At 44.6% G+C, this 13,923-nt stretch overlaps 1 protein-coding gene across 1 annotated transcript in view; it reads left to right on the top strand.

Annotated features, from left to right (window-relative positions):
- Nucleotides 1–2,828: 2,828 nt before the first annotated feature.
- The window catches only part of LOC123139640 (cytochrome P450 87A3-like), a 34,338-nt gene continuing 23,243 nt past the window's right edge, over nt 2,829–13,923 (top strand). The window contains exons 1-4 of the mRNA XM_044559384.1: nt 2,829–3,093; nt 3,994–4,204; nt 11,515–11,872; nt 12,432–12,499. Coding sequence (XP_044415319.1) covers nt 2,829–3,093; nt 3,994–4,204; nt 11,515–11,872; nt 12,432–12,499 — 902 coding nt within the window. The remainder of the gene's footprint in view (nt 3,094–3,993; nt 4,205–11,514; nt 11,873–12,431; nt 12,500–13,923) is intronic.

Raw genomic sequence — 13,923 nt, forward strand, 5'->3', positions numbered from 1 at the left:
GTCATGCACTTAAAATGAATTTGATCTTTTGAGTAGTAACTAACTTCAGAGTAATGAAGAATGCCACTGGAAATTTTTTGGGGACAACTAATATTGTTTCAAGAGAGAGCCAGATGTGTTTTGAGAAAACGGGAAACGTTTAGAGAAAGACGAGTTAACCGGATAGGTGGAAATAGTGTCAGAGGACCTAATATATATTTAGGAGGGCTCCGATATTAACCGGGAGCCCCCGGAGCATATGTAGGGGCCATGGGCTACCCAGTATAGGCTAGGCCTATTGGAGTGGCAGCCACATGGGCCTTTGGGCCCATGTAGGTGGCGACATACCTACCTTGCCTTCCCTCCAAGTGGAGGGTGCAACTAGGGTTGGGAGGAGTCCCACCTCCCTTGGTGGCCGCACCTAGGGGGGAGACCCTCCTCAAGACAGGATGCCTCCCTTCCACCTATAAATACCCACCAGGGCGCCCTCCTTTGTACACAACTTCCCTATAGAGCCTCAGGTCCCCTAGATCAAAGGATTCCTATGTGTGGAACCCGATAGAGGAGCCGTACGTTCGGTTCTAGTTTGAGGGATTAGTATGCGGGACGACGAGAACACGATATTCACCAACTTTTCTTCCACTGCAACTCGATAGTCCGTAAGACCATATCTAACCTTGTAAGCACGTTCTTCATAGTGATCCTAGGATATGCTAGGTAGGTCGATTTTTTTCTACTATGTTTCCCAACAGATCTAGCCCTCCGTCAGCCGGTGCTGCTCGAGGAGGAAGTGGTTGTACCATTGTTCCTCCTGCGTTTGTCGGAGCGCTGACACCAGCAGCGGCATCGGCTACTGCTCTGTCATGGCGCCGACTGTTGGGAAACGTAGTATGCAATTTCAAAAAAATTCCTACGCTCACGCAAGATCTATCTAGGAGATGCATAGCAACGAGGGGGAGAGTGTGTCTACGTACCCTCGTAGACCGTAAGCGGAAGCGTTTCACAACGCGGTTGATATAGTCCAACTTTCTTCGCGATCCACCGATCGAGTACTGAACGTACGACACCTCTGAGTTATGCACACGTTTAGCTCGGTGAGGTCCCTCTCCTTCTTGATCCAGCAAGTTGTCGAGGTAGTAGATGAGTTCTGTCAGCACGATGGTGTGGTGACGGTGATGGTGAAGTGATCCGCGCAGGGCTTTGCCTAAGCACTACGAAAATATGACCGGAGGCGTAAACTGTGGAGGGGAGCGCCGCACACGGCTAACAATTGATGATGTGTGCTTATGAGTCGCCTCCTCCCCACATATATATAGGTGGGAGGGGAAGGGAGGCAGCCAGGGTGCCCTAGGGCTTGGCCGCCGCCCCCTAGGGGCCCTGCCATGCCCCGCGCCCCCTTTCCTTGTATATGGAAGGGGGAGGAAGGAGGGGAGAGGTGGAAGAGGAAGGGGGAATCATATTCCCTCTCTTTCCTTTCCTCCTCCCCTTTCCTTCTCCACTTAGGCCGGCCCATAGTGGGGGCACACCAGCCCCTTGTGGCTGGTGCATTTCCCCTCTTGGCCCATAAGGACAATATCTTTTGCCGGGGGTGCCCGAAACTCCTTCCGGTGACCCGATGAGTACCCAATGTACTCCAGAACACTTCAGGTGTCCGAATACCATCGTCCTATATATCAATCTTTACCTCTCCACCATGTAGAGACTCCTCGTCATGTCCGTGATCTCATCCAGGACTCCAAACAGCATTCGGTCACCAAATCATATAACTCATATAATACTATATCGACAATGAACGTTAAGCGTGCAGACCCTACGGGTTCGAGAACTATGTAGATATGACCGAGACACATCTCCGGTCAATAACCAATAGCGTAACCTGGATGCCCATATTGGCTCCTACATATTCTACGAAGATCTTTATCGGTCGAACCGTTATGACAACATACATAGTTCTGTTTGTCCATCGGTATGTTACTTGCCCGAGATTCGATCCTCGGTATCTTCATACCTAGTTTAATCTCGTTACCGTCAAGTCTCTTTACTTGTTCCATAATACATCATCCTGCAACTAACTCATTAGTCACTTTGCTTGCAAGGCTTCTTATGATGTGTATTATCGAGACGGCCCAGAGATACCTCTCCGATACTTGGAGTGACAAATCCTAATCTCGATCTATGCCAACCAGTGGCGGAGGTAGAGGGTGGCCAGGGTGGGCCATGGCCCACCCTGAGATTTGGAAATAGGTTCTATACCATAGGAGAAATGCTAATTTTTCTTTTTAAAAATCAATGTATATGTACAGTAGTATTGCTGGCCCACCCTGGTTCAGTCCCCTAGCTCCGCCACTGATGCCAACCCAACAAACACCTTCGGAGAACCTGTAGAGCATCTTTATAATCACCCAGTTATGTTGTGACGTTTGATAGCACAAGGCATTCCTCCGGTATCCGGGAGTTGCATAATCTCATAGTCGAAGGAATATGTGTTTGACATGAAGAAAGCAATAGCAATAAAACTGAACGATCAATTGCGATGCTAACGGATGGCTCTTGTCCGTCACATCATTTTCCTAATGATGTAATCCCGTTCATCAAATGACAACACATGTCTATGGTTACGAAACTTAACCATCTTTGATTAACGAGATAGCCTAGTAGAGGCTTACTAGGGACACAGTGTTTTATCTATGTATCCACACATGTATGAAGTTTCCTGTTAATACAATTCTAGCATGAATAATAAATATTTATCATGATATAAGGAAATATAAAATAACAACTTTAATATTGCCTCTAGGGCATATTTCCTTCACCGACTACTCATTCTCACCACATCACCGTCCCGCTCCATGGTCAAGATGGCATGGAACGACGCGGGCAGGACTTCAGACTCATCGCCGAAGGCTGCCTTCATCGTCGGAGACCTTCCGCGAGCAGGCCGAAAGGCCGACCTCTATCCGCCCCGTATGGCGGCCTTGCTACTCCGTCGCAAGGGTGACCACCTCGTGCTTCTGCTCGTCAAGAGGCTGTCCCACAACATGCTAGAGCTCGCGGTCATGGTGGAGGTGGAGGAGGATGTGAAGCGGGATGGTGATGTGGTGCGGTTTGTGCCAGGTGTGGCCTCGTATATATATCGGATGCCGGTCGGGCCAAGCGGCAGGGTGTGTCAATGCCAATGCCAGAGTCGATTTATCCGCTGCGTGCATGTTTAATGCCGGCAGGTGGATGGACAGGCTGCCCATTTGAATGCACTAGATACTTGTCCTGTCCTCTCATGTCACTCTGACATTGAACATGCGCCTCGGCCAGAGCGACCTAAGAGGTCGCATCCGCTCTGGGACGACATGAATGCGGCACTGGCGCTCTTGAGCGGCATGAATGCACGGCAACCACTTCACGCAGGAGAGGGTTTGGACGCGGGAGAGGATTTTGAGTGGGTCTCAGGTGTCGGACATGTGTGTGTGACAGCAGTCTGGACTCCCACAAAGCCCCTCCCCTGTTTACTTTCGATTTGTGGAAAAATAGACTCTGGACCTACCAGGGGACGGATGGGATACCGCATCGAACGGCAAAACACATCCAGAAAGCTTGGTCCAGACGAATGCGGACGCTTGGAGATAGGGATGTAAGTGGCAAAATAAATTGCGTCCGCAATCCCGTTTAGTTAGTTTTTGCTACTATGATAGTTCATTTTTCTCAAACAAACAAAAAACCTTTTTGAACTATCGTATCATAAGTGGACTTTAAACGAGATTAAACAGGACCCACTTGACATCCCTAGTTGGAGATGCGCTAATCCCGTGAGATGTGCTAGTCCATACGTATAGGATTGCGTCTAATCGTCTCTATAATAGAGCAGATGCAGAACTAGTTGACGTATAGGATTGCGCCTGATCGTCTCTATAATAGAGCAGATGCAGAACTAGTGGACGACTCCCATCTTAGTACACAGTTAGCTAGTCACCCAAATGGTTAGGCTAAGTGTGCCTGTGGCTGTGGTCATGCCTTGGTTAGCTCTCCTGCTCATGGCCGTGCTAGCTGCCCGGCTGATCCATTTGCTATTGATGAGATGGAACAGCAGTAGCCCATACAAGGTAGCAGGGGCGGCAGCTGCAAGGCTGCCGCCGGGGTCGAGGGGCTTCCCCGTCATTGGCGACACGCTCGAGTTCTTCAGCCAAAGCCCATCGCTCGAGCTGGTCCCCTTCTTCAAGCGACGTCTTGAGCGGTACTCCCAAAATCATGCTTCGGACACTGCTTTAGTCGAACTTGATTCTTTTTTTCTTATGCTTGTATTACATGTATTTGACCGCTTGCCCCGTTTGGATGCAAAGCAATTTAAGAGTTTCTCTACATTACATATAATTTCAAAAGAATATTTTTCGTTTTTGGTGCTAATCAAGATTTCCTAAGGGGAATATAAGATTATAATTCAATTTTTTTAACTACTGTATTAATTAAGAAGAAAAAGTTATTACAATCTCAATTGATCAGGATATTGAAACTGTTCGTGTGTGTTTATAAATGGCCGTCCTATATTTGTATCACCTAATATGTATACAAATATTGACCGTGTATTCATATGAAAAAATCATTGTGTATTATGAAATGTTCATCGTGCATTTTTTAATTTTCATGGCATATATAAAATGTTCATTGCGTATTTCAATAAATACTCATCATGTGTATAAGAAAATGTTCATCGCGTATTTAAATAACTATTCATAATGAAGATATGAAAATGCCCATCACGTATTTAAAATATTAATGTATTAAAAGTAAAAACATGGAAAAATAATGAAGGAAAAAAAGTAAAACAATGAGACGTCCTCAATGTGCAGGCCCCTCCTAGTGGCAAGTTTGCCGCCGTCGCACCCTTGACAAACACCACAGAGTTGCAGGTCGGTGACACTTGCAGTTACATGCCTAGTGACAGGCATGCAATTGTCCCTTCCGACCAAACACCACAGAGTTGTAGTCGAGCGCGACAAACTATAGTTTCGCGCGTAGTGATAGACATGCAATTGTCCCCTCCACCAACAAAACACCATAGAGTTGCAGCGGCGTTGAAGACATGCGGTTGTAGAAGGCTGCGACAATTGCAGTTGCATGCTTATTGATAAACGTGCAAGACAAAACACCGGTTGATTGTGGTTGTGGGCGACACTTGCAATTGCGTATCTAGTGGCAGACATGCAACTGCCCCTCCCCGACAAAATACGACTAAGTTGCATGTGTGTTGAAGACATGTAGTTGCAGTTGGAGACAAAATATGCAGTTACATGCCTAGTGGTAGACACGTAATTGACCCCTCCCCTAACAAAACACCATTAAAATTACAGTCATATTGAAGGCATGCAGTCACAAATGTATGCCTAGTGGCAGATATGTAACAACCCCATCCCCTCCCCCAACCCTGAAAAAACACCACCAAATTATAGTCGTATTTAAGACATGAAGTTGCAGTTGGGCGACAAATATAGTCGTGCCGCTTGTCGTTGCATACGTGGTGCATCATATGTAGTTGCATGTGTGAGACGAACGCTCAAGTGGTTGCACATTTTCCAAAAGAAAAAACATAAACACTCATATTTTTAAAATAAATAAAAAGTAAAGACAAAACACAAAAGAAAATTATAAAAGGATTGAAAAGAAATATAGATAAATGAAAATCTTTAAAAATAAAAAAGTGAACCCAACAAACAAAAAATAAAATAAAAATAAGAACAAAATATATGTAAAAAATAGAAACAAAACAATTTAAATAAAAAATATGTCTACCGGTCTGCCGCACACACTCGACATCTGGTGACGCCCAGTTGGGTGCACGTTGTGCCGCTTGCAGTTGAATTCGCAGCGCAACAGATACAATTGCATGTGGGTGGCATGCAACTCAGGTCCGTCTTTGCAAAAAATGACACCTTATTTATAGTAGGAAAAAACAACCGAGGAACACAAAAAATATAAAATAAACAAAAATAGAAAAGAAAGAATATATAAACAATGATAACCACAACTACCGCACACCCCCTAGTTTCACACATCGCCTGTTTGGTACATGTCAGGTATCATACATGCAGTTTGCACATTGTGATGGCATGCAACCAAAGTGGCACGTTTGAAAAATAATAATCAAAACACCTCTATTGAAAAAATTAAATAAAAAATTAAATTAGTTTTTAATAATAAAACCACATAATAGGCCGTTCGTGCAATTAGCTGACTATACCCCCTAATTACAGGCAAACAAGAATAATCGAAATCACTAATTAAGGAGTACTCCTTGCGAAGATCACTCCAACTTCCCCAGGTTGCGACAAGTGGCGCGCTGTCTGTGCGCCACTTGTCGCAATCTGGGAGTTTTCCCTTTTTTCGTAGATCCGTTTATTTAAAATGTTTTATCTCTTAAACCGTGCGTCTAAATCTCGAACCGCTTTCGCCATTGGATTCCTCGCGTCGAGATCTTCAAAACTAGATCCCATGTTGATAGGTTTTGACGAACTTTTTTTTCACGAAAAAACCGGACGAAAAAAACCGACGAAAAAAACAAACCGGGAACACGGGTTTTTTCCCTTTCCGAAAGAGGCACGCCCGTGCCTCTCGCGAAAGCACAACCGTGCCTCTGGCGGAACCAAAACCGTGCCTCTCGCGAAAGAAAAAAAAACAGAAAATGCATTTTTTTCCCTTTCCGAAAAAGGCATGCCCGTGCCTCTCGCGAAAGCACAACCGTGCCTCTAAGCAAAACCGTGCCTCTCGCGAAAGAAAAAAAAAACAGAAAATGCATTTTTTCCTTTCCGAAAGAGGCACGCCCGTGCCTCTCGCGAAAGCACAACCGTGCCTCTGGAGGAAGCAAAACCGTGCCTCTCGCGAAAGAAAAAAACAGAAAACGCGCCATTTTTTCCTTTCAGAAAGAGGCACGTCCGTGCCTCTCGCGAAAGCACAACCGTGCCTCTGGAGGAAGCAAAACCGTGCCTCTCGCGAAAGAAAAAAAAATAAAAAACGCATTTTTTCCCTTTCCGAAAGAGGCACGCCCGTGCCTCTCGCGAAAGTACAACCATGCCTCTCGCGAAAACAAAATCGTGACTCTCGCGAAAAAAAATTTGCATTTTTTTGCGCAAAAAAGTTATTTTTTTTGAAAAAAAAATTTGGTCGAAAAGCTAGGGAAGACCGCTAGAAAACCAAAACGTTAAAAAACCGAAAAAAAAACTTTTAAAAAGCCGAAAACGCGTGCGTAAAAATTAAAAAAACAAAATCCGGAGGGAGTGCCCAGAGCGCGACACGTGGCGAATGGCTGTGAGTGCGTCAAGTGGCGTTGATCGTTGCGAGGCTCCCGAAGGAGCGCTCGTTAATTAGTTGTTCCGAAGAATAATGCTCTGCAAAAAATACAACCGTTTGAAGCAAAGCCCAGAAAGTCATAACACACGGAAAAAGGCCCATCTTGCACCTGCTCAACAAAAAGGAAGGGTGCTCCTGTTCGGCGCTCCTGTGCTGGCGCTCGCACGCGGTGCCTAGTGGGCCGGCCCGACAACATGCTGAAAAGAAAACGGGAAGAAAAAATTATGTCAGAAGGAGGAACCGAACTCAGCACCACACTGTCGAGTGATGCCCTGCCGTGGTTACTGGTAACCCTTTAAGTACTGCACATAACATATACTCCCTCCATAAAGAAATATAAGAGCATTTAGATCATCATAGTAGTGATTTATTTTTTGCGGGAAACTTCATATCTATCCATCTTCAATCATGGTATTACAACAAACTATAAAAATAATAAAAACTACAACCAGATCCCTAGAGCACCTAGAGACGACTACAAGCACTGAAGCTAGCCGAGGGTGTTTCGCTGTCATCGCCCCTCCCTCGTCGGAGCCGGGCAAAACATGTTGTAGTAGACAGTCGGGAAATCAAAATTTATACTCCCTCTGTTCCATCATATATTTCATACAGAATTTTTAGGAAGTCAAACTTTATAAACTTTAACCAAATTTATAGAGAAAACTATTTATATCAATAATATCAAATATATACAATGTGAAAGTACGTCTTTTGATGTATCTAAGGATATGGATTTGGTATTCTAGATGAATATGTTCTCCTTTACAATCTTCGTCAAAGTTTAAGATTTTAACATTTCAAATAATCTATACGCGCTACAATGTGGAACAAAGGGAGTATTTTCTTTACGGATGGAGTACTATATAACCAGTATAAATTAATTAAAAAGAGAAAGTTTAAATTTCAAAAAGAATTAATAAAAATGAAAACCACGAATTTAAAAAGTTCATTGATTTCGAAAAAAAAGTTTATGAATATGGAAAAAATGATCACAAATTGGAAAAGAGTTCTTCTATTTTGGAAAATTTTCAAAAAAATGTGAAAATGTTCATCGATTTTTCAAAAAAGTTAATTGAATTTGACAAAAGTTCATCGAAAAAATTCACCAAATTTCAAAGAGTTCATCGAATTCAAAGAAAAGGTTCATTGAATCTGAAAAAAGTTCATTAATTGTAAAAAGAGTTCATCGATATTGAAGAAAAGTTCATCAGTTTGGACAAAAAGTTCAGGCATTTAGCAAAAAAGATGAAATGAAAAGATAAAAAGGAAAAGGAAAAAGGAAAAAAGGTAGAAAGAAGAAAAGAAGGAAAAGATAAAATTAATCATGTGAGGTTGTGTGCCGGATGGTTAGTGCATCGTATTTCAAAAAAGGAGGTGGCCAGTTAGATTCTGAGCACACACGCACAATTATCGTGTTTTAAAAGAAAAGATACATGGGCCTGCCCAGCTTGCAAGAGAAGTGTGCCCTTCAAGCACCCGTTTGCAAAATGGCATATAACAGGCGCCTGAAGCGCCAAATTGAAAGCACCACAAAACAAACACGAAAAAAAAGAAACGGCATGTGTGTCACGAGAAGTTAGCACTCATGTTGGCTTCAACAAGAAACAAAAAAAACATACTATGCCTCTTTGCTTGGTTAGTTGGTATAATGCTCAAAGTACCAGCATAAAAAATACTCAAGCCCATGTTCAGAAGTCCAAGCGCATATTCATCTCCATCTTGGGTATAGCATGTTCCCAAAATAGCAAAACAAATGTGATAATGCCCATATGACATACCCCGTCTGCCATGGTTGTTTCTTACCCACGGGTTTTGCTCTTATTTTTCGAGCTTACTCAGTTTTATCATTACCCTTTTTATAGGGTCGCTCGAATGCACTTCCGTCACGGTTCCCTCTTTTCAGCGTCGTTTTTTCCAGTGTCAGACGTTGGTTTTGGATGGTTTTGCCCTCCTTACATGTGGTACACATCAAATAAAAAAAGAAAAAGAAAAACTCTGTTTATAAAACTGGAAGGTAACCGGCCCAAGCCCAATTAGTAGCCAACAGGCCCAAGTCCACCTCACGTTTCTTCCTCCTCGCGCAAGTACAACCGCCGCGTCTCTGGTGCTCGCAGCCAGCAGCCTCCCTATGCCTAGAAGTAATGTCGGGGAGGTCCACCACGCCTCCCTCGTTCACCCTGACTAGTCCATGGGCGCCGATAATCCCCCAACTAAGCCTACCGTCACCGTCAACCACAACTCCACCCCACCGGCCGCCCGCCCGATTCGTCGCCGTTGTCGCGCTCCGGCTTCCCTTATCTTCTTCCTAACGCCCATTAGGTACTCCTGAATCCCCTGGGCAAGACCTTGTCGAGTCGGATGTCCCTTCTCCCCCTCCTCGCGAACTCCGAGCTCGGCCACTCACTGCCGTCGTCGGAGACGTTGCTCCCAAACTGCAGTCGCCTCTCCGACCTCAGATCCGTGCTCTAGATAATCTCCTCCTCCCTTTTCCCCTCTTTCCCGAGCCTCTCGTGCCTTCTGTCGTCGTTGCACCTTGCGCCGCCCGTTTCCCCCACTAGAGCTCGTCGTCGACGAGCCGTCTGGACTCGGGACACCCGCACTTCGTCCCGTAGCCATGCGCTCGTCTGGACTCGGGACACCCGCACTTCGTCCCGTAGCCATGCGTTTGGCAGCTCAGTATTTTTCAAGTTTTACAAGGATACCATGGTTTTGAGAAAAAACACTGGTTTTAAATATTTTGACATGTTTGGCATAAGTTAATACTTCAGTTTTATATAAACCGTAGTATGTTTGATAATGTGGTTTTTTTTGCGGTATTTGGAAAAGAGGTCTTGACCTCTTTTTTCGTAAACACAGAAACGCTTGCTTGACTTTTTCTTCATGTCGTCATTTATCCGCCATTGCTCCATCTTCCCTGCAGCCATCCTGGGAAGAAAAGTACGTGCTTTTCTACATTGACTACTCTGCCATTCCAACGACCTACCTCCACTTGACGACTCCGCCGTTGATTTATTTAATCCGTTGCCTATTGTTCCATTGCAACAAGGGCAGCCCGTAGAACGATTAGAGTATCTACAGCTGGACCTTTTATACCCGTCTCAAACGTCCGGACAGGTCATTCGGTCATTGACCGGTCAAAAAAATCAATCCAAGCGGACCTCTCAAACCGTGGACAAACGTCCGGATTGACTAGCACCCCTCATATTCAGCTCAAATATAGGACGGATATCGGGCGGCCCAGTCACGTCCGCAGGCCCGGCCCATCATCGACCCCACAAAAAGCCCCAATCCGGGTGGCGAGCTCAAACCCTAGCTCACTCTGTCCCTCTCTCTCACTCCATCCACTCCTCTCCCTCTCCCTTCCCGATCCCATCCACCACGATGAGCAGCTCCGGCAGCTACTCCAACTCGGAGCTCGACTACGAGGAGGAGAAGGCCCTCCGCATCAGTGGCAGATCCAGGATTTGAAGTTACCTGGGGCGGACTTTTGAAGGGAAAAAAATGAAGCCATGATACAATCAAATAAGACAATCAAGAAAATTAATTGGCCAATAGTCTGCATTTAGGCAAGATGATCAACACAATGAAATGTTCAATGTAGTCTCATTCTAAAGAACTAGGCAAAAAATATATATTACTTCCTCCGAACAAATTTTAACTAAACCATGACACTTATTTTGGGATGTAGGAAGTACAAACAATCGTATAATGTCTAACTTGGAATCCTCTTGGCTGAATCTTAACATCAAATTTGTAATTAATATCAATATTCAACTTTTAAGAATTAGGTCTACATGGGAACAAATAAAAAAATGATAGAACGGAAGATTAGGGGAGAGCAAAAGGACATGCTCGTTGCTGTCTCAGTTGACTGCTGGCTTGCAGTTTGAAGGAAGACACCAGGTCGTGGCCTTGGCGATCGTGCCTCCTGTACGGATGCACGAAGAACAAGTGGACCCCCTTTCTCTCCATCGGACGCCATGGGTTGGAAGCGCCGCCGCGCAGCAGCCATGGAGATCGGTTTCGATCGATAGGAAATTGGGAACGTCCAAGGCTGCTTATAGAAAACGGAGTGGGTTGCGTAAAAAAAAGAATGGTTCATCTCAGGTTATATTGGGCCTTCCTTATTGGCCCATGTCCTTAGCGAAGCGTTTTCTTCTCTTCTCGTCTTCGTACTCGAAGCGTTTTCTTTCTTCTCTGTAGCATGCATATAGAGAACCTACAGAAGGAAGCTCCTCTCGTCTCCCATGGTGCCCAAGACTGGCCAAAGCAAAAGAGGGCTATATTAGTTCCCAGAATTTACCTGGGGCGGCCGCCCCTACAGGACCCTACACTGGATCCGCCCCTGCTCCGCATTGCACTGGAGCGGTCCAAGGTGGAGACCGGTGGCAACTCCGGATCTGGAGCATCGCCGCAGCTCTCGGCCGGGGCAGCGCGGACGCCGGAGCTGGACCCTCCAGGCCCGCCGCAGCGACACAAGGACAACACAGTCCGCGTCGGCCCCGCACCATCTCCTTCCCCCGCCAGCCGCTCTTCCACGCGCGGCCAGCGCTGGGTGCTTGTACCCGCACCTCCGGCCCGCATGCACACTCTGGAGTCGAACTTGTCCGGGGACGAACTATGATCTTTTGGATGGTGGTGAAGTATGTTAATGTCCGTTTGCACCCGATCTTTTGTTCCTCTGCAGTCGATTTTTATTGTCCGTCATTTGATCACGTAGGATAGATCAACGTCTGCGTCTCTAGTATGAATATAAGGCGCCGAATATGAGATACACAGATGCAAAGTGGCAAATAGGAGAGGTGCCCGGTCAGTGCCCACAGACGCTTGAGGGTCCGTATTTGTCCGGCTTTAGATGCTCTTAGAATGGGAAGTTGATTGATTGATCCTGACTTCCCGATACAAGGCGTACTAAGCTAGCTAGCCAATTGATTGTGTGAATGGCCCTACACACAGCCCGATTGATCATTGTAACTCCTTGTCCTTCAGCGCAGCTGTGTTCAATTCAGCTCGACGATGAATGCACAGTTAAACCAGGAAAAGTGAGGAATACTGCATTTGCCAAACATCTTCATAGTTTTGCTAAAACTGAGAAAAACTGTGGTTTCTAAAAACTGAAGTATCCATTGCCCACGCATTTGAATACTGAGGTTTTCACTTACTACGGTTTTGGAAAAACTGTGTATTTGTACGTGTATGTCCACCTCTAGCCGGATAGAGCGATCGATAGCTATCGATTTATGTATCACATGGGTTGATGGCCAGAAGATGGACACAGAGGCCAAGCAGCCATCGTTTCTCGGTTTTAGAAAAAAGAGGTCAGGACCTCTTTTTTATATACTACAAAAATACCACAGTTTTAGAGATACCACGATTTGTTAAACTGAGTATTGTTCTCATCCAAACGACTCAAAGTATTGAATACCAAGGTTTTTTCAGAAACCACGGTATTTCTAAAAAACTACAGAAATACTTTGGCTCCCAAACGCACCCTAAAAGATAATGGATTTGGGTGATTTGTATCTGAAAAAATCCTATCATAGAATTTCACATCAAGAGCCCATGCACTACTTGAGTGCTCTAAGCGCTCCTACAGAGCATTTACCGCACATACCTTAACTATGAAGCATACATGTATGTCTAATTATGAGGAATCAAGAACCTTGTTAAAAATATTACGTGTTCCTATGTCCGAATGGGGTTGTGGGTTTAATAATAGGTGATGAATGTATAGAAGACTAAATTATTATCAGTTGGTTCGTCTAATCACAAGATGGTACTTTTTTTAGGGCCAAACATGCTTGACTTTATTGATCAACGCTAATAGTTACAGAAATGTTTACAGCTCCATTGAGATTGAGATAAAGGGGCCACACATGAAGGCCTTCAGCTAACCCGGAGTATATTTAGCTAGGCCATCTGCCTGCTCATTTGAGGATCTTTCCTCAATGATGGTAGAACAATCTTGGAATTCATGCGGTCATAATCTTGATCTCAGGAGATGAGACAAATCAACATCGAGATCTAACTAAATCATCGGCTTGTGTCCATAAGGTCGATTATATCTAGTATTCCCTCGGTTCCTAAATATAAGTCTTTCTAGAGATTCCACTGTGGGCTACACACGGATGTATACAGACATGTTTTAGAGTATAGATTCACTCATTTTACTTCGTATGTAGTCCGTAGTGAAATCTCTAAAAAGACTTATATTTAGAAACGGAGGTAGTAATACCTGTTTGATAATTATTAGTGTTACCACGTTAAAAGATAATAGTGTGCTTTTCTCCACCACTGATTTGCAGCAAAAGCCGTAAAGTTTTCAAAGAGGAGGGTGCACAAAAACATGTCTTTAAAAGTTTTTTAGATTGTCACACACCAATTCACAAATCGGTGATTGCGCAGCCAGCCAAGGAACCACACTGGCATCGCCTGACATACTTGATAATCAAAAGACAGACCTATACTAAAAAAGAGGCTTACAAAGCCATTGTGGCTTGTTTATTACAGCACCGCGATAGTTTGCATTATGGTAAAGTTTAACAGTAGCGGAAGACAAACTAGGGGCAGCACGTACGTACTTGGAGCTACACCACTTCCATAGGGAACTGG

The sequence above is a fragment of the Triticum aestivum genome, chromosome 6B (genome assembly GCF_018294505.1).
Source record: "Triticum aestivum cultivar Chinese Spring chromosome 6B, IWGSC CS RefSeq v2.1, whole genome shotgun sequence".
In the NCBI taxonomy this organism is placed as follows: Eukaryota; Viridiplantae; Streptophyta; class Magnoliopsida; order Poales; family Poaceae; genus Triticum; species Triticum aestivum.